The following is a 17,706-nucleotide window of genomic DNA, read 5'->3' as shown; positions in this document are numbered from 1 at the left end:
TACAATTTTATTTGTAAAAATACTTACATGTAAAAAAGAGAGAAAGAAAGAAAAGTCTGGCAGTAACTACAACTCAATCTTGCTACTTCATTGTAATTGTTGTCGATGCCTAGACTAAGGCAAGTGGAGGGCTGAATAAAATACAAAAAGGCAGAGGGGATGGATCAGGTGGTGAGGCAGTAACCGAGATCAAGTGGGAAAGGCAGCATCTAATTTATAAGAAGTCATACACTTTTTAATGACAATAAACCAGTATGCTAAGTTGATCTATAAATTTTAGTTTTCATACAGGAAAATGTCCTCATAAGCTCATTTTGATCTTCAAATAAAATGTACAGGTTGTTTTCTCATTACTTATCATAGATCCTCAAATTCACAAAGATGATACTGTGAGAATAACACACTACCAAACACACACTTCACCATAAATATTGTTGAGTTCCTCATTAGAAGCATAAGTGAGCAATAATTTCAAGTTGCAATTACCAGTGACAAGGATTAAACTGATTTGTCTATAAGTTTCACAGATAATTTTATTTCAACCAAAACAAAATGCTTCTTTTTCAGGCTCCAAAGGAAATACGACCATTACCCACAGACAGACTACACTGTCTGGAAATAGCAGCAATGCATCACTATAGCAAGGCATCAGTCAGGTATAAAAACTCTGTAGTGTATATTGGAAATCATCTCAGGACAACCAATAAATTAAATTTGGGGCGCCTGGATACCTCAGTCGGTTAAGTGTCCGACTTCAGCTCAGGTCATGATCTCACAGTCCATGACTTTGAGCCCCCCCGTTAGGCTCCGTGCTGACAGCTCAGAACCTGGAGGCTGCTTCAGATTCTGTGTCTCCCTCTCTCTCTATGCCTCTCCCTTGCCTGCAGGGAGTGCATATCAACGTGAAATGTTGGAAGTGCTAAAAAACAAAAAATAATAAAGCAGAGTAATGGAGAAAAGGAGTGTTGAGTAGATGGGGGAAGACTTCAGTTTTATACAGGCATACTTCATTTTATTGAGCTTTGCTTTACTGCATTTCAGATACTGCATTTTTTACAAATCCAAAATCTGTGGGTCCCTGCATCAACCAAGTCAATCGGTGCCACTTTTCCAACAGCATTTACTCACTTCATGTCTTTGTGTCCCATTTTGGTAATGTTTGCAATATTTCAAATGTTTTCACTATTATACTTGTTATGTTATCTGTGATCAGTGGTATGTGACGTTACTACTGTAATTGTTTAGGGGCACCACAGTGAACTTAATGGATAAATGTGTAATGTTCCGACTGCGCCACTAACAGGCCATTCCCCTGTCTCTGTCCCTCTCCTCAAGCCCACTTATTCCCTGAAATACAGTATTGAAAATAGGTCAGTTAACAATCCTACAATGGCCTCTAAGTATGCAAGTGAAAGGAAGAGTCACAAGTCTCTCACTTTAAATCTAAAGCTAGAAATGATTAAGCTTAGTGCAGAAGGCATGTCAAAGCCGAGATGGGCTAAAAGCCAAGCTTCTTGTGCCGAATAGTCAGCCAAGTTGTGAACACAAAGGAAAAGTTCTTGAAGGAAACTGAAAGTGCTACACCAGTGAACACATGAATGATAAGAAAGTGAAGCAGCCTTATTGCTGATACGGGTAAAGTGGTCTGGATACAAGATCAAACCAGCCACAACATTCCCTTAAGCCAAAAACTAACTCAGAGCAAGGCCCTAGCTCCCTTCAGTTCTATGAAGCTGACAGAGGCGAGGAAGCTGCAGAAATTTGAAGACAGCAGAGGTTGGTTCTTGAGATTTAAGAAGTTGTCCCCATAGCAAGGAAGTGAGGCAGTAAGTGCTGGTGTGGAAGCTACAGCAAGTTTTCCAGAAGATCCAACGAAGATAATTCATGAAGGGGGTTATAACAGATTTTCAATGTAGATGAAAACAGCCTTCTATTGTCAGAAGACGTCATCTACAGTGTTCACAGCCAGAGAGGAGTCAATGGCTGGCTTCAAAGCTTCAAAGGACAGGCTGACTTGTTAATGCAGCTGGTGACTTTAAATTGAAGCCAATGCTCATTTACCATTCTGAAAATCCTTGGGCCCTTAAAAATTATGCTAAATCTACTCTGCCTTTGTTCTATAAATGGAATAGCAAAGCTTGGATGATAGCACATCTGTTTAAAACAGTTTACTGAGCATTTTAAGCCCACTGTGACACCTACTGCTCAGAAAAAAAATTCCTTTCAAAACATTACTGCTCACTGACAATTGGTCACCCAAGAGCTCTGACAGAGATGTACAACAACATTGTTTTCATGCCTGCTGACACAACATCCAATCTGCAGCCCATGGATCAAGGAGTCATTTTGACTTTCAAATCTTATTATTTAAGAAATACTTTTCAAGGGACACCTGGGTGGCTCGGTTGATTACTCATCCAACTTCAGCTCAGGTCACTATCTCACAGTTCATGGGTTCGAGCCCCATGTCAGTCTCTATGCTGACAGTTCAGAGCCTGGAATCTGCTTCAGATTCTGTCTGAAGAGGTCTGAAGAGGTCTCCCTCTCTCTATGCCCCTTCCCCACTCACGCCCTGTCCTTCTCTCTATCTCTCAAAAATGAATAAACATTAAAAAAAAATTTAATAAAAAAGAAATACTTTTCAAAAGCTATAGCTGCCACAAATAGGGATACCTCTGATTGATCTGGGTAAAGTAAATTGAAAACCTTTTGAAAAGGATTCACTATTCTAGATGCCATTAAGAATATTCATGATTCGGGGCGCCTGGGTGGCTCAGTCAGTTAAGCGTCCGACTTCGGCTCAGGTCACGATCTCGCAGTCCGTGAGTTCGAGCCCCGCGTCCGGCTCTGTGCTGACTGCTCAGAGCCTGGAGCCTGTTTCAGATTCTGTCTCCCTCTCTCTCTGCCCCTCCCCCATTCGTGCTCTGTCTCAAAAATAAATAAATGTTAAAAAAAATTTTTTTTTAAAAAAGAATATTCATGATTCATGGGGGAAAAGGTCAAAATATCAACATTAATGGGAGTTTGGAAGAAGTTGATTCCATTTCTCATGGATGACTTTGAGAGGTTCAAGATCTCCAAGGAGGAACTAAGTATAGGTGTGGTGGAAACAGCAAGAGAACTAGAATCAGAAGTGAAGCCTGAAGATGGGATTGAACTGCTGCAATCCCATGGTAAAATTTGAAAGGATGAGGAATTGCTTCTTATGGATGAGCAAAGAAAGTGGTTTCTTGAGATGGAATCTACTTCTAGTGAAGATGCTGTGAAGATCATCGAAACAACAACAAAGAATTTAGAATACTACATACACTTAGTTGATAAAGCAGCAGCAGGGTTTGAGAGCACTGACTCCTGTTTTGAAAGAAGTTCTACTGTGGGTAAGATGATATCAAGCAGCATTGATGCTACAGAGAAATCGTTCATAAAGGGAAGAGTCAGTTGATGCACCCAAATTCACCCTATTGTCTCATTTTAAGAAGTTGCCACAGGGGCGCCTGGGTGGCGCAGTCAGTTAAGCGTCCGACTTCAGCCAGGTCACGATCTCGCGGTCCGGGAGTTCGAGCCCCGCGTCAGGCTCTGGGCTGATGGCTCAGAGCCTGGAGCCTGTTTCCGATTCTGTGTCTCCCTCTCTCTCTGCCCCTCCCCCGTTCATGCTCTGTCTCTCTCTGTCCCAAAAATAAAATAAACGTTGAAAAAAAAAAATTTTAAAAAGAAGTTGCCACAACAACCCCAACCTTCAGCAACCCCCACCCTGAGCAGTCAGCAGTCATCTACACGGAGGCAAGACCTTCCACCAGCAGAAAGATTACAACTCACTGGAAGCTCAGATGATGGTTAGCATTTTTTTAGCAATAAAGTTTTTTTAATTAAAGTATGTACTTTTTTTCGATACAATGCTATTGCGTACTTAACAGACCACAGTAAAGTGTAAACATAACCTTTATACGCACTGGGTAACAAAAAAACATTCAATTCACTTTACTGTAATATTCACTTTACTGCAGTGGTCTGGAACCGAATGCACAGTATCTTCAAGGTATGCCTGTATAGGGAGATCATGGAAGATATCTGAGCAGACCTGAGAAAGATAACAAATAAGCAAGCATGCAAGTATTTCAGGAAAAGAGCATTCTAGTCATAAAACTGCAAATGCAAAGATCCTGTGAGGTGGGTGGATATCTGGCATGTTTGAGGAACACTAAGGTCAGTGTCACAAAAATGGAGTGGGCAAGGGGAAAGCAGTAGCAGGTGGAGGTCAGACAGGGAATGTTCAGCAGTGGGGAGCTGGAGCTGGCTGGTACCAGCCGATAAGAAGATTGTTATGCATTCCAGAACTTTGAATCAGCCATAGTGAGAGTGAGTAATTATACCACAGAAGTAGTCAGATGTTACAAATCAGTGGCTGTCCCCCCTCTGGAGATCCAGTTTATCAGCACATTGCTGCCTATAGGCCACTTTAAATACTCTATATTTTGTTCTGTGTGAGATGAGAAGCTACTGGAAGGGTCGTCATCTGTCTGGTATCATCATTCCCACTGCCTGAGTTCTGATCACAGAGAAAAAGGGCAAAAGCAAGAAGACTAATTTGGAGGCTGCTGGCATACTAGAGATGAGATATGCTAGTGGTCTAACTCAAAGCACCAATGGTGAGAATATGAGAAGTCAAATTCTGAATATGAAGAGCTGTGCTGATTTGAATCAGCATGTGGCAACAGTTACCAAGCTTCCAACCTACAAACCAATGATATCTACCTCTAGTCTAAATATGTCATTCCTGGTTCTGAATTAAGACTGTTAGCTGGATTTATAAAGAGCTTCAAGAAGTGCAAAGAACCAATAAGGAGTCTTTGGTGCACATTATATATCTTCAGCTATCAACGATTCTATTATCATTCCAAATGATCAACACAGACGTTTACTGAGCACCTGTTATACATAAGGTACTGCAAGGGATACAAAACAATCTATACTCCAAGCCCTCAACCTCAAGGAGGTTACAATCTAAAAATTTAAGCGAAGGGGCTCCTGGGTGGCTCAGTCAGTTAAGCAGTCGACTCTTGATTTTGGTTCAGATCATGATCTCACAGTTCATGGGATGGGACTGCATTCTCTCTTTTCTCTCTCTCTCTCTCTCTCTCTCTCTCTCCCCCTCTCCTTGCTCACACACACTCGCTCTTGCTCTGTCTCAAAAAATATGCTTTAAAGGGGTGCCTGGGTGGCTCAGTCAGATAAGCGTCTGACTTTGGCTCAGGTCATGATCTCATGGTTTGTGGGTTCGAGCCACGCATCAGGCCCTGTGCTGACAGCTCGGAGCCTGGAGCCTGCTTCAGATTCTGTGCCTCCCTCTCTCTCTGCCCCTACCCCACTCATGCCCTGTCTCTCTCTCTCTCAAAATAAATATTTAAAAAAATTAAAAATAAAAATAAACTTTAAAAAACAAAGTTTAAGCGAATGCATCTATATATAAAAAGAAATAGATTCAAGGCAGTGAAAATACCAAGTGTGTAGTAGTCCTAAGGAGTTTTCTATAAACTGGGATAAGGAGGGGGAGGAAAAAAATCACTGGACTTAATGGATAGGATGGGACTGGGAGAGAAAAAGGACCAAGTAAGGGCCTTCCAGGCAATGGATCTGAGAAGCGAAAGAGCTAGGTAAAGATGGGAACGCACTTGGTGGTTCAGGAGTAGCCTACTCGAGGCATTCAGGAGCACTGGGAGACAGAGATTACAACTGTGGCGTATGGAGACCTATAGTTGAACTCTTAACTGCATCACTTACTTGAGCATGTTACTTAGAGCCCTCCGGCCTCTATTTCCTCAGTGGCAATTACTTTATAGGACAGAATTAAGTAAAATTTTGCCTGTACAGTGCTTCACACAACTTGGAAATTAGTAAGTAGTCACTGGTGATTAAAAACAACATTCTCATTAAAGATGGAAAGACAGATTGGAATTCCATTATGGAAGACCTTGAATATCCGACTAAGGAATCTGCATTAAACCCTGTAGGTAGTGGCAAGCCAAGTTTTACGTGGGGGAATAATTTGGTGAGATTTTACAACTATAACTCTGGCACGCAGATATAGAATGGATCGCTTACAGAGGAAACACTGGAAGTTGAGATGCTATTTAGACAAAAGTCTAGATATACAGTAAGAGTTTCAACATGGGTAAGGATAGTGATAATGGATCACAAAGTGCAAAGGGTGGGATACTGAACTGTGTATGCTGAAGACATGGCTAAGATGGTAAATTTTATGTTATGTGTTTTCACCACATTTTTTTAAAGGGTCAGAAAGGGAAAGTTAACTCAAGTAACTAGAAGAACCAAAGGTACCAATAAGGAAAAACAACAACAACAACAACAGTAAAGTCATGAAAGGGGGCTCTATTTGGGAAAAGGACTCTACATTCTGGTTAGGTTTGAGGTGATGCCGTGAAAGCCAAAAGAACATTAGAGTATACAGAGATACAAGACTGAAGCTCACTCACTGATCAGTGGGAAGGAGAAACTTCACCATGCATAAACATACTAATACACCCAAGTCACAACTACTTGGCTTACCAGTCTTTACTGTAAGGTTAGAAAGGATGGATATATGACTTGGGGACTGTACTTAATACAGACTGAAAAGATGTCTTTTCTGAGCCATCCCCAAAACCTCAACCTACATTATTCATCTTATAATACAAATAGGACTGTAACAGATCCAATAACACAATGCCACTTTGATAATCCTTTAATTCAGACACTATATATTCTAAGATGTAAGGCTAATTTGTTCAGTGTGTTCTCCATATATCCCTTAAATATTAGCAGTGAATTTGTGCATGCATGTGCTTTTTCCAGAATTGCTAACATTTTCGTATACTTTTTTCTGAATAACATGAATATAGAAAAATATATAAGCTTGGTGAACTTTCATGAAGTAAACACATCCATATAACCAGTACCCAAAACAAAAACCAGAACATTACTAGTACCCCAGAAGGCCCCTTCATACCCCATTGCAAACACTTTCCCCAATCCCCAACAAGGGTAATCAATCTCCTGACTTCTGACACCACAGATAGTTTAACCTGGTTTTGAAATTTATGTAAATGCAATCAGAGTTATGCACTCTTTAGTGTCTGGCTTCCTCCACTCAACATTATATTTGTGAGATTCACACATTATCATATTATTGTATATTGTATTCACACATTTTGAATGTGTATGTTTGTTCATTCTGATCAGTATTTAATGTTCATTGTTTGATTATGCCGGAAACTTATTTACCCATTCTACTGTTGATGGGCATTTGGAAAATTCCAGCTTGCACCATTACAACTCGTCCTGCTTATTAACATCTTTGTCCATGTCTTCTGGTGAACGCACACACACAATTCTGTTGTGTATAACTCTAGGAGTGAACATGCTGAGTCATAGAGCGTACAAGTGTTCAACTTTAGTAAAACAACTAATGAACTTTAAAGGAAGGAATACTTTAAGATCTTTATAGGGAAATTTGAATGATTAATGATTTATCAGAAGGTGCTGATGAAAACTACATCAAAAATGACTTCGAGGAGGATAAACATATTTAAGTAGGATTGTTGAACCACCTGGCTTCCCAAGAAGGCAACTTAGTTTAGGATATTGTCACCAGCAATTTAGAATGTGACTATAACACTTAAAAGTAACCAAGTTGGGGGTGTCTGGGTGGCTCAGTCGGTTAAGCGTCTGGCTTCGGCTCAGGTCATGATCTCACGGATTGTGGGTTCGAGCCTCACATCGGGCTCTGTGCTGACAGCTCAGAGCCTGGAGCCTGCTTCGGATTCTGTGTCTCCCTCTCTCTCTGCCCCTCCCCTGCTCACGCTCTGTCTCTGTCTCTCAGAAATAAATAAAAACGTTAAAAAAATGTTTCTCATTAAAAAAATTAAAAAAAAAAAGAAGTAATCAAGTTTGCCTTGTTGTTTCTGGAACTGCTGATGCTGAAAATTCAGAAACAACTCAAGAGCCATTACTATCAATAAGGTAAAGTAGCCACTTTCCCATCATGTACAGAATATAAATGTCACAACTCTGCAGCAGTTAAGCCTGTACCCATTGAATCACACTCCTGGAATATAAAAGGGACTTCAAAACTAGTCTAACTTTCAGGTGGTCATATCAATGCCTTCTAAATCAGTGAACATGTGAACAAAACTTCATTTAATCCTGGAACAGAAGAAGATCATTAGGCAAAAACTAAGGGAATCTGAATAATACACACTGAATAATACACAAAAAAGTAACATGTTACTTCTAATGTAACATGTTAACCATAGGGGAACTGGAGATGGGGTGTATATGGGAATTCTGTGTAATATCCTTAGCCATTTTCCTATAAATCCAAAACTGTTTAAAAATAGAATTTATTTTTAAAAATCCACTTAAAACTCTGCAACATAATCTGCAGATTGTAATACACCTGCTAAACTCCTCTCAGAATGCAATCCAAATGCGTTTTAAGAGCTGTCAGACACCCACGCATGCACACATACACACACATACACTCTTTCCATCTATGGGCTTAGACACATAGATATATGAGGGAAGCATTCTATCTGTGCTGATTTTGGTTTTGCTCCCAGCTATAAAATAATGAACAAGGCTCAGACTTCCTTTCTTATTCCAACTAAACTTTTTGAATATATAAGTTTTTAATGATTCATTAAGAAGCAACCCCCCCAGTTAATCTTCAAACAAGAAAATAAAAGCATCCAAACTCCAAGTAACATCAATTCTCCAATAAATCACATCTTTGTGGTTTAAATCGTTGAGTCTTTTTGCTTCTACTTCAGAGGGAATAAAGTGAAAAGGCTGTGCCTTACAGTTAGTAGTGAAAACAAGTAGCCCCACTATGGTGTAAGACCTAGTAGAAGGAACCCTGGGCAAAGAGGCAGGAGACCTAGCTTCTGGTTTCAGTTCCACCACTGTCTTCTCTGTGACCCTTGAACATTTCCCCGAACTTCTCTGATTCTCAATTTCCATGATCTCAAGTTCATTTCAACTTTAATACTTGTTCCATGAATAAAGAGGTCCTTTAGTTATCACTTCTGGGAAGATAGCCTAGTTAAAGCTTTTATCCTTATCTGTTCTATAAAATCAAGTATCTAGAAAGAAAAATAATATCCCATTATGGAATGAGTGTTTAGTCCCATGGGGGGTGAGGAGTAGGGGGATATAATGAATAAAAGAAAACAAGTTGAACAGCCATCATGGCTTTCCATTCCATTAACCTTGTATTAGTAATCCCACCACCATATATATTGCAAATATTTATTTGCTAGACAGCATTATGACACAGGGCTTGGCTTTCTTTTTAGAAGACTATTGGAATTCACCTGTGGTTCCAACAAGTTTATATCTAAACATATCTTGAAGTCTGTTTCTTTTATAGAAGGAACTGGCACACTTTTTCTTAAAAACCCAGATAGTCTTAGGCTTTGTGAATCATACGGTCTCTGTCACAACTCAACTTTGTTGCTATAGTGCAAAAGCAGCCATAGACAATTTGTAAATGAATGGGTGTGTGTTCCAATAAAACTTTATTCACAAAACAAGTGATGGTCATGGCTGTAGTTGGCTACTCCCTGTCCTAGAATCAGGGGCAGAAAATCAACTGGCAAGATAGATTTTGTAAAACCATTTCATGAGTTCACACTGAAATAAACTGTTTTGTTTGCAGGGAGAAAATGTTTATGAATCATGATCTTCACATACCTGAGAATGTTCAAGTTTCCCCTGCATGAACAGGTCACACCACCAATACCTAAGACAGAGCAGGAAAACACTCTCCCTTACATGGTTGTTATGACATAACAGGGGATGTGTTAATTTATATAGGCAAAATTTACAAGGTGACCTGCAAAAGTAAAATACCAGGTTTTAGCAACTTTAGCAAGAAAAGAAACCCATACCTCATTAATGCCAACCATCACTTTTTCTATATATTAAGCTAAATTAATTAAGCTATATAGAGAGCTAAATTTCAAGGTCATTGACTTTCTTGGGAGAGCTGCTCTGTTTCCATGCAACCCAGCTGGTTTAGACCAGCAGACCCTTGGTTATCCATAACCTGTTAAATTTCCAGAAGGCCAGACTAACTGTTTGATCTAATACAGAAGTTCTGATTCATTCTGGGATGGGACAGGGGTTGTACATCAACATGAATGGGCTAATTAATAATTAGGCCAAGACCAGATCTATCATCCCTTAGGGTCTATCCTAACAAAAATGTTCCATCCTGTGACAGTCACCTTGCTAAGTTCAGCCCCATGTTAGCTACCAGGTATTCAATAGCAGGCTAGAGCAAAGAGCCAGCCCACAAGGATCAAGCAAGTGCCTTTTTAAAAACTAATCTTAAGAAGTTCCTCTACATGGCTTTGCAAAGTAAGCAAAAACCATGCCAAATAGTAAAAAAGGCACTTACTTGACTCCCACAGGCCAGCTCCACACTCTAGCAGCTAAGATGTCACTGGCATGGTACATGGAGAGTGAGGTGGAAACGATATCTTGTCAACCACTGTAGGAATGGTAGTGAAAGACCTAAAAGAATAGAAAAAAGTAAAGTCAATGTCAAAGGTAAAGGCTCTCCTGAGCCTGCTGACATGGATACCTCAGCATAGGACAACAAAGGAAAGAAAGTTTGAAAGAATATTAGCTATAACCTAGAACCTAGAATAAATCCAGAAGATTATGAGAAACTCTCAAATATACATTTTTTCCTGAGAAAGTATTGAATCTTTTGATATCCGCATGGTAAGCTCATATAGATATAAAACTCGAGAATCTAAAGCAACAATTCATAGACTAATAATACTTTTAGAAATTGCTTTAAAGAAGCAAAATTCTTTCACTCATCTCTATGCTTCTAACATTTAAAAAATGGAAACCTAATAAACAATGAGAAAAAGCAGAAATTTTTTAAAGATTTTTTAATAAATTTTTTTTAACGTTTATTTATTTTTGAAAGAAAGAGCAGGGGAGGGGCAGAGAAAGAGGGAGACACAGAATCGAAAACAGGCTCCAGGCGCTGAGCTCTTAGCTCAGAGCCCAACGTGGGGCTCAAACCACGAGATCATGACCTGAGTCAAAGTCGGTCATGATAGCTTTGCACAATCCACCCAGGCGCCCCAAGATTTCTTTTTTAAAGTAATCTCTAAACCCAAGGTGAGGCTTGAACTTAAGACCACGAAATCAAGAGTTGCATGTTCCAAGGAATGAGCCAGACAGGCGCCCCCCTCTTTTTTTTTAATTAATAAGAATAAATTTTTTTTAATATTTTTAATATTCTTTAATTAATAAGAATAAATTTTTCTTAAATAAGAATAAAAAATTTTTTAGCTGAAAGGGACCCTGGCAATAGAAGTCTCAGGTTATCCAGATTCATTCAGAACTTTCAATAGTTTCAGAAAGAAGTTCACAAAACTTAAAACTCTTGGTGCACTAAAACAAAAAATCCAATTCATTTACTTAATCACACAACCCTCTGGTTTAGGAGTTCTGTTTCAAAATGCTTGACTCTTGGCAAATTTTATCAGAGATCATTCAAAAACAAGAACACCCATTTTTTTCAGGACAACATTTTTGAAAAGAGCCTGTTCACATACCACTACCTCCTCTCCCAATGCCTACACTTTTTGTGGGTAAAGGAATTTGTGAATAAAAAACTGTGACTTATAAGAAAAGCAGCAATAGTGAAAAAACAAAAATCATTCTTCATAATCAGTTAATTCTCAATTCTTAATTCTCAATAATCTCTTTCTTCCTTCCATCTAATCATTCCAACACCTCCCCCCCTCAATTTTTTTTTTAAATAATCTCTTCTTTTACTTGCTGGCCCTTTTAGCATCCTTGCCCCCACAGAACCACAATGGCAGAAACCAACAGGCAACTGAATTTAATCATTCTTGGGGCACCAGAATCTCTCCAATAAGAAAAAACAAAGATAATTTAAGTTTTCATTCTAAATAAGTTTTAGCCAAAAGACTATTCTTACACTACTCCCTAATTCCAGTATGCTTAAAGTTGGGTCACCTTTTTAGCAAACAGTCTGATGATTCAAATTGCCCAGGCCTCGGGGCGCCTGGGTGGCTCAGTCGGTTGGGCAGCTGACTTCGGCTCAGGTCATGATCTCGTGGTCCGTGAGTTTGAGCCCCGCGTCGGGCTCTGTGCTGACAGCTCGGAGCCTGGAGCCTGTTTCAGATTCTGTGTCCCCCTCTCTCTGACCCTCCCCCGTTCATGCTTTGTCTCTCTCTGTCTCAAAAATAAACGTTAAAAAAATTTTTTTTCAAATTGCCCAGGCCTCAATTAATTTATTTAGAAAGGGATATTCACTGTTAATAGCATATCTGGCCAGACTGCATCGTGGGTGCCTACCTCACATTTTCTTCCCAATTTTGGCTTGTGTTTGCTTTGCCTTAGCTACAGTCCCTGGAAAGCATCCCATTTATTAGTGTTTCCCTTGCTGCATCAGCATTTCTGGTTAAAGCACAATAGCAAATCATTTGGAGGGACAACCTGAATGGAGTTCTGTATTGTGTATTCTGCAACATTATCCAAACCATTATCAAAGATGTTAACAGTTCTTCTTTTTGTTTTGTTTTTTAATGTTTATTTATTTTTGAGAGACAGAGTGTGAGATTGGGGGGGGGGGGGGCGGGGAGCAAAGAGAGAGGGAGACACAGAATCTGAAGCAGGCTCCAGGCTCTGAGCTATCAGCACAGAGCTCAACGCAGGGCTCGAACTCACGAACCTGAACCGAAGTCAGACTTAACCTACTGAGCCACCCAGGTGCCTCTCAAAGATGTTACAAATGAAAGACAACTGCATGAAATTGGGAAGAAAAAAAATTTATCAGGGATTGCCTTTCTAAAACAATGACTACAAGGAATACTCAATGGCAAATACACATATAAGATTCATTATTAAAACAAATATTTTATTTCACATCAACTGTCTACCCCAAAAAGCACCCCTCCATTCCTAGACCTTGTTTTTCCTTTACTCCGTAAAACCATGACACAATTCAAGAACAATCTTTTTACCATTTAAGGCATATACCCTTTTTACCAAATAAAGCAGTCCCAAACTGCAAATTTGGGAACTCACAGAAGAGAAACAATGAATAAATGTCAACAAGTTCCCATCTACAGCTTGTCTGCACTTCAAAAAAAAACTGAGCATTTTCATAGAACAAACCAAGTTTTAGCTGCAACAGCTCAATCCCGCATGAGCATGCTGTATTACAGCGGATGCCGTTCGGCACTTTGCACAAGACATGTTCGTCTGTGTAATGAAACATTATTCTTCTCTGCCTTCTCTCCGGAAGTACAAAGGGTTTTCCCAGGAATATGATAAATGAGGGCATTCCACACCCAAAAAAGGAAACTGGCTTTTTTGAAAGTCAAAATATTCCTCGTCTAACTTTTAAAATGACATAATATATTCCTCTTTCCCAGCCCCCCAAAATATTCAGCTAAAGAGACTTTCAGTCAACAAGAGAATGGTTAAACATGAGAAATGGAGAATGAAACATGACAAAACAGTTAAAAATTAATGAACCAGAACTACACGTATCAACTACAGATTCTTCAAAGTATTTAAGCAAAAAGAACAAATTATATAACTACATACAGTGTACAATCTTCTAAATAAGGCTTAAAACATATTTACAGTACTATGTAAGGTTGACAGATACAGCAAAAGCATAAACACATGCATGGGAATGGTAAATACTAAATTGGAAAGAATGGTAATTAGGGGAGAGAGGACAAGAAATAGGACTGAGGAAAGATACCTGGGGCAGCTTTCATAGTTATCGTGTTTAATTTTTCAAGCTAAAAGAAATAAATATTCTACATGTTTTTATAGACATGACATACTTCATACTTTAAAAGCAAATGACTTTTCCCATTATGTTTAACTGAATAGAATATAGTTTTCTTATGAAGCACCCCCCCCAAAAAAAAACCCTCTGGTGATGGAATGCCCTTTCCAAGTGAGCCCCCTCATCAGTAGAGACCTTCTGTGTTTTCTTCCACTAGTGCTGCTACTTTCTCATACTGGCTGTGATGGGATTTTCAGATCCCTAAGTCAGGGCCTCAGCTTGTCTCTACTTTTAATCTTACCAAGAATGCTCTTTTTAGGCAAGAAATCTATTAGAGTTTCCTTTCATTTTCCCCTTTTTACTGCTAAAACCTCTAGCAATCATTAAAAAGAAAGTCATTACATATTTAAAGCTCACCCGACTTTGTGGCACTTAGCCAAGCTAGGAACTTGATTTTATTCTGAATCAAATGTCAATGCAGAATGAGATACTAAAATTAAAGAAAACACTGGGGCACCTGGGTGGCTCGGTTGGTTAAACATCCGACCTCAGCTCAAGTCTTGATCTCACAGTTCAGGAGTTTGAGCCTCTCTCTCTGCTCCTCCCCTGCTGATGCGCTCTCTCTCTCTCTCTCTCTCTCTGTCTCTCTCTCTCTCAAAAATAAACATTAAAAAAAAATAAAATTAAAGAAAATACTGACTGCAGTTTAATTTTCTAATAAATGAACATTCTAAAATTCTGTAATATGTTAGACCACGATTGCTTCACCACCTCAACAATGTTTAGATAACATTTTGTTTTGAAGCTTAAGTCAGAGCTGGAAATAAAAAAAGAAAAAATTTCATGGTAGGGGAGGGTTTAAAACAAAAACGAAAAAAATAAAACAATTTCTCGCATGCATACATGTAATGAGACATTCACACAGAGCATACCCTTGGGATTCCCTCAAAAACTAAAAATTAAAAAATCACTACCATCTCTTCATGATCAGAAAACCCATTTTTCCTATCTATTCTAACACCAGCATTCAAAGGTCAGAGAAAGAGGGGCAAGAAAGAAGAAAGTGACAGAGACAGACATAAGCTGGTATTCTTCTGTTTACCAAACAAATTCCAGCAAACGCAAATAAAAAACTTTCAATGTTCTCATTAGGTTTTTACTATTTCTCCTACTCCATTCAATCTATCCTTAAATACTTCATAAAGTATTCTCATATCCATACTCTGTTTTAAAATGAAAAAAATAGGTTTTATCACACTTGGCCACTTGCCACAGCCCTGCTTCATGGCAGCTAGCAGAATTCTGGCAGTGCAAGATACAGGATACAGTGGGGGCAGAATGGAAATACAGAAGATTAGTTCCAAAATAAACACCTCCAAAAATCTGTCATCTTTGGAAATATATACATGCAGGGAATCTAGAGTTGGCAGCACCTCTTTCAAATAGTTCCTTTCAAGCTCTCTTCTGCAGTGCCCAGCCCTTCACCCTTCCCTCCACTCCTCTACTTCCTCCAAATACTTGCCAGGCAGATGCGTGTGTCAATTTCTTAAATTACTTATAAGACAATAGCACTACAACATTTTTCTATCACTATTTTACTTAGTATTTTCCATAGTCCTGCTTGTTTCAGCATAATCTGTGAACCCTTTTAAAATGATCTGCTGCTGCCTGAATCAAAGAAAAGTAATTTCTTCTTCGTATTTCTATGATTCTCATCACTATATTATCTCGGCATGGAGAACAAGAGAATCTACAGCTGCATTATCCACAGGGTTGAAGGATTTAGACAATGGTCTCTAGGACTTTTCAACTCACTGACTCATTTATTCAACACTGGCTGAGTGTCTCTGTTCTTGACTACACTAGGCTCAGCTCACAGAGTTTGGGAGAATAGATTACTGTGGGCAACTAATCACCTGAGGTTTCCACACTCAGGATTCCTGTAGTGTAATTACAAAGGAAAACAGAAACATTTTCTGTTTCAGCCTGGCAGATCACGACTCAGAATTAACAGATTATTAGAACAGTCTGTCTTACCTCAGCATTCCAACATTAACTGCTTTTTTCCTTCCCCTGTCTCTCCAACTCTCTGGATTCCCCACCACATGTTCACCTCTTCCCCCACACCCTCAGCAGTTTGGATTGGAAAAAGAAGACAAAAGAGAAGGATGGGACTAAAGGCAGAATGACTTGTTTAAGAGGAATGCAGGGTAAATTGTCCATCAAGATGTCAGAAGTAATTATACAAACTGTCCTGAAAAGGAAATGGAAGGGATTTTTCTTCACTTCAATCAAGCCTTTGACCCTGGTGAGAATAAGCAAATACATTATACTTGAGTTTATGATTTTATACAAGCTCCCCAAAGGAAAAATATAAAAATTACTTATGAAGTATTATATGAAAGTGACATATGTCTTAGAAAGCCCCTTAGGCTCATTTGATCAAGCATCCTTATTTAATTGGCCAAAACATTAAGACCAAAGAGGTCACCTGCCCAGGGTCAAACAGCAAGTTAACAGAAGAGAAATGAACAAAACCCACACTCCTACCTCTATTGTATCACATGGCACCTAATCCTCTTCAAGTACAGTGACTTACTTTTATTTTGGTGACTGAAACACACACACACACACACACACACACACACACACACACACCATTTCCATCTCTTATTTAACTATCTCAGAAAACTAATTAAAAATTCTATGATGGTATAGCAATCCTTTAGTCCCATAGTTTTCCAAAGGCTCACCAACAACGTGACAAATACAATCTCTCCTGGTGAAGCAGATATTGTAACGGGTCTAAAGACTTGTCATAGTTATCAAATAAATACTTACCTCTGTATTATAATACCTAGAAGACCAAAGAATATGTGCTTTCCGAATAAAGCAATCCAGTAAGGTACCTAGTCAATTAAAATACAGAGAATCACTCCATATAACTTGTTCTCGATTATTACATGTTTTTATTTTTATACTCCTCTTGAGAAACGGATGGCAGAAGCACAACTCCTGTCTTCGCTTCTAATGTAAGAATGGAGGTTGCTAACATTTTACGAAGAAAAGGTTTCATGCCTAGGAATGACTAGGTTTTTATTTGTTTGTTTTAAAGATAAAAGACCATCATACATACAATGCTCAGTATTCCCTAAAGGTAAACAAATATTACAAAACTGGAAAGTTAAAGAGAACAAAGTCAAAGGAAATTACTCAAAAACATTCCTCTAATTAATTAAGGTAACGTGAAGAGTTTCTGCTTTGGAAGAGTGTCATACACAGAACACACACTCTCAAAGAAGATTTGCTGAGTGCTCATCACACTTGGTGAACTCCTTCCACACTGTGTGCAAATCTTTCAGATTCTGATGGTGTGGGGGAGGGGAGGCAGGAACATGGGATAAGGTAGGCATTGGATTTGATACATACATTTTAAAATCATTAAACCAGGTCAGCACATTTTTATATACAAAAGAAGAGGCACAGAAAAGCCAACAAAGAAGTATATTTAACATGACTGTAAAAAGAAACACACAGAAAAGGTCCAGAAATAAAGTTTCAGGGCCTGAGTATTAATAGCATCAGACAGCCCTTGAATTGAATTGCCTTTCTACCTGGTACTGGCTGAGTGATAGCCTATGTCCAATCACCAAGTTCTAACAATTCTACTTCCTAAATCTGCCTTCTCTCTATTCCCTTTCTCTATCCCCAGTGATACTGTCCTTATTCAGGCATCTTTTGCCTGGTTCACTAAGATACCCCTTATTGGCCTCTTGGCTTTCTGGTCCCATCCTTTCGAATCCGGCCTTCACACTGCTGCCATTGTAACGAACCTTCCAAAAAAAAGCACA

At 39.0% G+C, this 17,706-nt stretch overlaps 1 protein-coding gene across 4 annotated transcripts in view; it reads right to left on the bottom strand.

The window, feature by feature from the left end:
- Window positions 1-17,706, bottom strand: part of MCU (mitochondrial calcium uniporter) — a 194,398-nt gene that overhangs the window by 168,650 nt on the left and 8,042 nt on the right. Inside the window, exons 2-3 of one of the 4 annotated variants that reach the window (XM_047072931.1) lie at window positions 10,457-10,572; window positions 9,748-9,889 (exon numbers count right to left, since the gene is read on the bottom strand). The exons of 1 other annotated variant lie outside the window; for it this stretch is intronic. In XM_047072931.1, coding sequence (XP_046928887.1) covers window positions 9,748-9,889; window positions 10,457-10,515 — 201 coding nt within the window. In that variant the 5' untranslated portion in view covers window positions 10,516-10,572. Of the gene's footprint in view, window positions 1-9,747; window positions 9,890-10,456; window positions 10,894-17,706 lie in introns of those variants that run through there. 2 more of the 4 variants (XM_047072935.1, XM_047072932.1) reach the window with 2 other exon arrangements.

This window comes from Lynx rufus, unplaced genomic scaffold (genome assembly GCF_022079265.1).
Source record: "Lynx rufus isolate CCGP_SWC_20201006 ecotype Redwood Valley unplaced genomic scaffold, mLynRuf1.p SCAF_11, whole genome shotgun sequence".
NCBI classification, from domain to species: Eukaryota; Metazoa; Chordata; class Mammalia; order Carnivora; family Felidae; genus Lynx; species Lynx rufus.
The sequence above is the reverse complement of the archived record's forward strand: the minus strand, read 5'-3'. Positions and strand labels throughout refer to the sequence as shown.